At 38.1% G+C, this 9,768-nt stretch overlaps 1 protein-coding gene across 1 annotated transcript; it reads left to right on the top strand.

Annotated features, from left to right (window-relative positions):
- Positions 1 to 9,106: 9,106 nt before the first annotated feature.
- Positions 9,107 to 9,425, top strand: LOC127918164 (uncharacterized; the record flags this gene model as incomplete). Its single annotated transcript, XM_052501442.1, has 1 exon — positions 9,107 to 9,425. A coding segment is annotated over one exon (319 nt), but the record flags the coding sequence as incomplete, so codon positions are not given.
- Positions 9,426 to 9,768: the final 343 nt, after the last annotated feature.

The raw sequence follows: 9,768 nt of genomic DNA, 5'->3' as shown, positions 1-9,768 counted from the left end.
GACATTAGCCTGACATTAACATTAACCTGACATAACATTAACCCTGACATTAACCCTGATATTAACCTGACATTAACATTAACCCTGACATTAACATTAACCTGACTATTAACCTGACATTAACCCTGACATTAACCTGACATAACCCTGACATTAACACTAACCCTGACATTAACCCTGACATTAACATTAACCTGACATTAACCTGACATTAACCCTGACATTAACACTAGCTTGACATTAACATTAACCTGACATTAACCCTGACATTAAGCATTAACCCTGACATGTAACATTAGCCTGACATTAACCCCTGACATTAACCCTGACATTAGCTTGACATTAACCTGATTTAACCACTGATATTAACCTGACGCATTAACCCTGACATTAACCTTGACATTAACCCGACGGTAACATTAACCTGACATTAACAGGTTAACCTGACATTAACCTGACGTAGCGCCGACATTAACGTCAACCTGACTCATTGACCGACGATATTAACCCTGACATTAACATTAACCCTGACATTAACATTAACCCTGACATTAACCCTGATATTAACCCTGACATTAACCTGACATTAACCCTGACATTAACCTGATTGACATAACCTGACATTAACATTAACCCTGACATTAACCTGACATTAACCTGACATTATTAACCCTGACATTAACTCCTGAGGCTAGTAGCCTGACGCAATTCCTGACATTAACCCTGACATTAACATTAGCCTGACATTAACTACTGACATTAACCTGACATTAACCCTGACATTAACCTGACATTAGCCTGACATTAACACTAACCCTGACATTAACATTAACCCTGACTATTAACCTGATATTAGCCCGACATTACACATTAACCTGACACTAACCTGATATTAACCTGACATTAACTTAACCTTGACATTAACCTGACACTGACATTAACCCTGACATTAACCCTGACACTGACATTAACCTGACATTAGCATTAGCTGACATTAGCCACGGGCATTAACCTGACATTAACCAGTTAGCCTGACATTAACCTGACATTAGCCTGACATTAGCCCTGACAGTAGCATTAACCTGACATTAGCCTGACATTAACATTAACCTGACATTAACATTAGCCTGACATTAACCCTGACATTAGCCCTGACATTAACCTGACATTAACATTAACCCTGACATTAACGTAGCCTGACATTAACCTGACATTAGCCTGACATTAACCTAGCATTAACCCTGACCTAACATTAACCTGACATTAGCATTAACTGTTAACCCTGACATTAGACTGACATTAGCCTAACATTAGCCTGACATTAGCATTAACCTGCATTGACATTAACCTGACATTAACCTGACATGTAACGATTAACCTGACATTAACCCTGACATTAACCTGATATTAACCTGACATTAACATTAACCTGACATTAACATTAACCCTGACATTAACCCTGATATTAACCTGACATTAACCTGACATTAACCTGACATTAACCTGATATTAACCTGACATTAACATTAACCCTGACATTAACATTAACCCTGACATTAACCCTGATATTAACCCGACGTGACATTAACTGACATCTAACATTAACGCGTGACATTAACCCTGACATTAACCCTGACATTAACATTAACCCTGACATTAACCTGACATTAACCCTGACATTAACCTGATATTAGCCTGACATTACACCTGACATTAACCTGACATTAACCCTGACATTAACCTGACATTAGCCCTGACATTAACATTAGCCTGACATTAACCTGACGCCAACCTGACATTAGACCCTGACATTAACCTGACATTAACCCTGACATTAACATTAACCTATGACCATTAACCCTGATATTAACCTGACGTGGCATTAACCTGACATTAACCTGACATTAACCCGACGTAACCTGACGATTAACCTGACATTAACTATTAACCTGACATTACACATTAACCTGACATTAACCTGACTATTAACACAACTGACATTAGCCACGGGCATTAACATTAACCCTGACATTAACATTAACCTGACATTAGCCTGACATTAAACCTGCTTAACATTAACCCTGACATTAACATTGTCCTGACATTAACATTAACCCTGACATTAACCCTGACATTAACATTAACCTACATTACCTGACATTAACCCTGACATTATTAACCCTGACAACATTAACCTGACATTAACCTGAACCCTGACATTAACATTAACCCTGACATTAACCCTGACATTAACCCTGACATTAACATTTAACCATGACATTAACATTAACCTGACATTAACATTAACCCTGACGTTAACATTAACCCTGACATTAACCTGACATTAACCTGACATTAACATTACCTGACATTAACATTAACCCTGACATTAACCTGACATTAGACATTAACCTGACGTTAGCCCTGACATTAACCTGATATTAACCCTGACATTAACATTAGCCCTGACATTAACATTAACCCTGACATTAACCTGACTGGACATTAACCTGACATTAACCTGACATTAACCCTGACGTTAACATTAGCCCCTGACATTAACATTAAGCCTGACATTAACCCTGACATTAACCCTGACATTAACCCTGACATTAACCTGACGTAACTGACATTAACATTACGCCTGACATTAACCCTGACATTAACATCAGCCTGACATTAACCTGACGTTAACCTGACATTAACCTATTGGCCTGACATTAACCTGACGTTAACATTAACCTGACATTAACCCTGACATTAACCCTGACATTAACCCTGACATTAACCTGACGTAGCCACATTAACATTAACCCTGACATTAACATTAACCCTGACATTAACCTGACATTAGCCCTGACGTGACATTAACCTGACCATTAACCTGACATTAACCTGATATTAACCTGACATTAACATTAACCCTGACATTAACATTAACCCTGAAATTAGCCCTGACATTAACCCTGACATTAACCCTGACATTAACCCTGACATTAACCCCGATATTAACCTGACATTAACATTAACCTGACATTAACATTAACCTGACATTAGCCTGATATTAACCCTGACATTTAACATTAACCCAAACGTCAACATTAACCTGACATTAACCTGACATTAACCTGACCATTAACCTAACGTGCCCTGACATTAACATTAACCCTGACATTAACATTAACCCTGAACATTAACCCTGACATTAATATTAACTCCTGACATTAACATTAACCCTGACATAACCTGATATTAACCTGACAAACATTAACCTGACATAACCTCCCTGACATAACCTGATATTAATTTCTGACATAATAACCTTGACATAATATTAATTGACATAATATACCTTGACGGTAACATAACCCTGACATAATTTAACTGACATTAACCCTGATAATATTAATTCTTAACATTAACCCTGACAATTAACTTGACATAACCTGACATATTAGCTACCTGACATAATATTAAATTCTGACATAACATTCCTGACATAACTCCTGACATAACGTAAATTTGACATAACATACCTTGATATTTACTGACGTAACATTAACATTAAATTTAATATTAAATTAACCCTGACAGTAACATAACTTAACCCTGAATTAACATTAATAACATTAACCTGATTTTTATATAATTAACCTGACATAACATAACTCCCGATATTTAACCTGATTATACTCTGACATAACATTAACCTGACATAACGTTTATATATTAACCACAATAATTAACCTGACATTAACATTAACTGACATTAACCTGACATTAACCCTGATATTAACCCCGACATAACATACCCTGACATTAACATTAACCCCGACATAACCCCCGACAACTGACATAACCTGACATTAACCTGACATATAATTTGACATATTAATATTGACCCCGAATTACATATACATAACCATTAACTTGACATAATTTGACACAACCTGACATTAGCCCCTTAGTCCACAATTACAACCCCGACATAACCCCACACAACATAACCCCGACACAACACAACCCCGACATAACCCCCGACACAACCCCGACACAACTCCCGACACAACACAACCCTTATTAATAACACAAATTTCTTGACATATAACTCCCGACACAACCCCGACATAACCCTAACATACTCCCGACACAATATAACCCCGACACAATAACCCCGACACAACCTTGACACAATTTTGACATAACACAACTGACACAACTCCCGGATTAACTCGACATAACCCTTTCGACATTAACATTAACCCGGATTAATAACCTGACATAATTCCTCCTGACATAACTCCTGACATTAACCCCTGACATTAACCCTGACATTAACATAACCTGACATTAACATTAACCCTGACATAACATTAACCCGACATTAACCCTGACATTAACCCTGACATTAACATAACCACATTAACCCTGACATAACATTAACCCTGACATTAACCCCTGACATTAACATAACCCTGACATTAACCTACATTAACATTAACCCTGACATTAACCCTGACATTAACATTAACCTGACATTAACCTGACATTAACCTGACATACCCTAACATTAACCTGACATTAACATAACCCTGACATAACATTAACCCTGATATTAACCCCGATTAACCTGACATTAACATTAACCTGAAATTAAACCCTGACATTAACATTAGCCCTGACATTAACATTAACCTGACATTAACCCCCGACATTAACATAACATTAACCTGAAATAAACCCCTGACATTAACATTAACCTGACATTAACCCTGATTAACCTGACATTAACATTAACCCATTAACATTAACCCTGACATTAACATTAACCCTGACATTAACATTAACCCTGACATTAACCCTGACATTAACATTAACCCTGACATTAACCCTGACATTAACCCTGATATTAACCCTGACATTAACATTAACCCTGACATTAACATTAACCCTGACATTAACCCTGATATTAACCCTGACATTAACCCTGACATTAACCCTGACATTAACCCTGACATTAACCCTGACATTAACATTAACCCTGACATTAACATTAACCCTGACATTAACCCTGATATTAACCCTGACATTAACATTAACCCTGACATTAACATTAACCCTGACATTAACCCTGACATTAACATTAACCCTGACATTAACATTAACCCTGACATTAACCCTGACATTAACATTAACCCTGACATTAACCCTGACATTAACCCTGATATTAACCCTGACATTAACATTAACCCTGACATTAACATTAACCCTGACATTAACCCTGATATTAACCCTGACATTAACCCTGACATTAACCCTGACATTAACCTGACATTAACACATTAACCCTGACATTAACATTAACCCTGACATTAACCCTGATATTAACCCTGATTAACACATTAACCCTGACATTAACTCTGACATTAACCCTGACATTAACCCTGACATTAACATTAACCCTGACATTAACCTGACATTAACATTAACTGACATTAACATTAACCCTGACATTAACCCTGACATTAACCTGACATTAACATTAACCCTGACATTAACATTAACCCTGACATTAACCCTGACATTAACCCTGACATTAACCCTAACATTAACCTGACATTAACATTAACCTGACATTAACATTAACCCTGACATTAACATTAACCTGACATTAACATTAACACTGACCCCTGACGTTAACCCTGACATTTAACCTGACATTAACATTAACCTGACATTAACATTAACCCTGACATTAACCCTGAATTAGCCTGGACATTAACCCTGACATTAACCCCTGATTAACCCTGACATTAACATTAACCTGACATTAACCCCTGATATTAACCCTGACATTAACATTAACCCTGACATTAACCCTGGCGATTAACCCTGACATTACATTAACCTTAACCCTGACATTAACATTAACCTGACATTAACCTGACATTAACCCTGACATTAACATTAACCCTGACATTAACATTAACCCTGACATTAACCCTGACATTAACCCTGACATTAACCCATTAACCCTGACATTAACATTAACCCTGACATTAACATTAACCCTGACATTAACCTGATATTAACCTGACAAACCCTGACATTAACATTAACCCTGACATTAACATTAACCCTGACATTAACCCTGATATTAACCTGACATTAACATTAACTGACATTAACAATAACCCTGACATTAACATTAACCTGACATTAACATTAACCCTGATTAACCCTGACATTAACCCTGACATATTAACCCTGACATTAACATTAACCCTGACATTAACATTAACCCTGACATTAACCCTGACATTAACCCTGACATTAACATTAACCTGACATTAACCTTAACCTGACATTAACATTAACCTGACATTAACCCTGACATTAACCCTGACATTAACCTGATTAACCCTGACATTAACATTAACCCTGACATTAACATTAACCTTAACGACATTAACCCTGACATTAACTCATTAACATTAACCTGACATTAACCCTGACATTAACCCTGACATTAACATTAACCCTGACATTAACATTAACCCTGGACATTAACCCCTGACATTAACATTAACCCTGAAATTAACCCTGACATTAACATTAACCCTGACATTAACCTGACATTAACCCTGATAATAATTAACCCTGACATTAACATTAACCTACAAATAAACCTGACATTAACATTAGCTAATACTGACATTAACATTAACCCTGACATTAACCCTGACATTAACCCTTATTAACCTGACATAACCCTGACATTAACATTAACACTGACATTAACATTAACCCTGACATTAACATTAACCCTGACGTTAACATTAACCCTGACATTAACCTGACATAACATTAACCTGACATAACCTTAACCCTGACATTAACATAACCCTGACATTAACCCTGACATTAACCTGACAATAACCCTGACATTAACATTAACCCTGACATTAACATTAACCCTGACATTAACACTGACATTAACCTGACATTAACATTAACCCTGACATTAACATTAACATTAACATTAACCCTGACATTAACATTAAACCTGACAAACATTAGCCCTGACATTAACATTAGCCTGACATTAACCCTGACATTAACATTAACCCTGAAATAAACCCTGCCCTGGCCCTGACATTAACATTAGCCCTGACATAACCTGACATTAACATTAACCCTGAAATAAACCTGACATAAACCCTGACGTTAACATTAGCCCTGACATTAACATTAACCCTGAAATAAACCCCTGACATTAACATTAACCCTGACATTAACCCTGACATTAACATTAACCTGAAATAAACCTGACATTAACCCTGACATTAACATTAACCCTGACATTGACATTAACCCTGACATTAACCCTGACATTAACATTAACCTGACATTAACCCTGACATTAACATTAACCCTGACATTAACCCTGACATGAACATTAACCCTGACATTAACATTAACCCTGACATTAACATTAACCTGACATTAACCTGACATTAACATTAGCCCTGACATTAACACTGACATTAACATTAACCCTGACATTAACATTAACCTGAAAACATTGGCCCTGACCTGACATTAACGTGATGACATTAACATTAACCCTGACATTAACCCTGACATTAACATTAACCCTGAAATAAACCCTGATATTAACATTAGCCCTGACATTAACATTAACCCTGACATTAACATTAACCCTGAAATAAACCCTGACATTAACATTAGCCCTGACATTAACATTAACCCTGACATTAACCCTGACATTAACATTAACCCTGACATTAACATTAACCCTGAAATAAACCCTGACATTAACATTAGCCCTGACATTAACATTAACCCTGAAATAAACCCTGATATTAACATTAACCCTGACATTAACCCTGACATTAACATTAACCCTGAAATAGGCCCTGATATTAACATTAGCCCTGACATTAACATTAACCCTGACATTAACACCTGACATTAACATTAACCTGACATTAACCTGACATTAACATTAACCCTGACATTAACATTAACCTGACATTAACCCTGACATTAACCCTGACATTAACATTAACCTGACATTAACATTAACCTGACATTAACCCTGATATTAACCTGACATTAACCCTGACATTAACCCTGACATTAACCTGACATTAACCCTGACATTAACATTAACCCTGACATTAACATTAACCCTGACATTAACCCTGATATTAACCCTGACATTAACCCTGACATTAACCTGACATTAACCTGACATAACCTGACATTAACCTGACATTAACCTGACATTAACCTGACATTAACCCTGACATTAACCTGATATTAACCTGACATTAACATTAACCTGACATTAACATTAACCTGACATTAACATTAACCCTGACATTAACCCTGACATTAACCTGACATTAACCCTGACATTAACCCTGACATTAACCCTGACATTAACCCTGACATTAACCCTGACATTAACACTAACCTGACATTAACCTGACATTAACCCTGACATTAACCTGACATTAACCTGACATTAACCCTGACATTAACCCTGACATTAACCCTGACATTAACCCTGACATTAACCCTGACATTAACCTGACATTAACCCTGACATTAACCTGAGTATTAACCCTGACATTAAACCTGACATTAACCCTGACATTAACATTAACCCTGACATTAACCCTGACATTAACATTAACCCTGACATTAACATTAACCCTGACATTAACATTAACCCTGACATTAACATTAACCTGACATTAACCCTGACATGAACCACACTGCGAACAGGAACACCTAACCTTAAATCAAGACAACATTTTTTATCATACATTTTTACAATATAGCGTTGCCAGCTTGGCCATCTAGTGGGAACCCAGCCATAGTGTCCTGAGAGACATCCTTGACATTTCCCCCACACTCAACTCCCCACACTCCAACTCCCCCCACACTCAAATCCCCCACACTCAACTCCCCCCACACTCAAATCCCCCCACACTCAAATCCCCCACACTCAACTCCCCCACACTCAACTCCCCTCACACTCCAACTCCCCCACACTCAACTCCCCCACACTCAGCTCCCCACACTCCAACTCCCCCACACTCAAATCCCCACACTCAGCTCCCCCCACACTCAACTCCCCCCACACTCAAATCCCCCCACACTCAACTCCCCCCACACTCTCAACTCCCCCACACGCAACTCCCCCCACACTCCAACTCCCCCCACACTCCAACTCCCCCACACTCCAACTCCCCCACCTCAACTCCCCCACACTCAACTCCCCCACACTCAACTCCCCACACTCAACTCCCCCACACTCAACTCCCCCCACACTCAACTCCCCACACTCTCAACTCCCTCACCAACAAACTGGGCACTTTGAGTTGCAGTAATGCAAGGGAACGTTCTCCAAATTCCCTGGTGTGCAGCTAAATTCCTTCGTTTTCCGGGTGGAGGATTCCCAGATATCTTGCTTCTTTCCTCATAATTCCAGAATCTTCCGAACAGAATTTCTGGAAAACCAGTGAACACACACACACACACACACACACACACACACACACACACACACACACACACACACACACACACACACACACACACACACACACACACTACACTACACGCTACTACGCACACTCACAGTCACACACACACACAAAGTCAAGAGAAGACCTCAACTGAATGCAGAGGCCAAAAGAATAAGAATAGTCAGACGATGGAAGGGTAGAGGTC

Source organism: Oncorhynchus keta, unplaced genomic scaffold (genome assembly GCF_023373465.1).
Source record: "Oncorhynchus keta strain PuntledgeMale-10-30-2019 unplaced genomic scaffold, Oket_V2 Un_contig_13469_pilon_pilon, whole genome shotgun sequence".
Lineage (NCBI taxonomy): Eukaryota > Metazoa > Chordata > Actinopteri > Salmoniformes > Salmonidae > Oncorhynchus > Oncorhynchus keta.
This window is presented reverse-complemented; position numbering and strand designations above follow the sequence as displayed.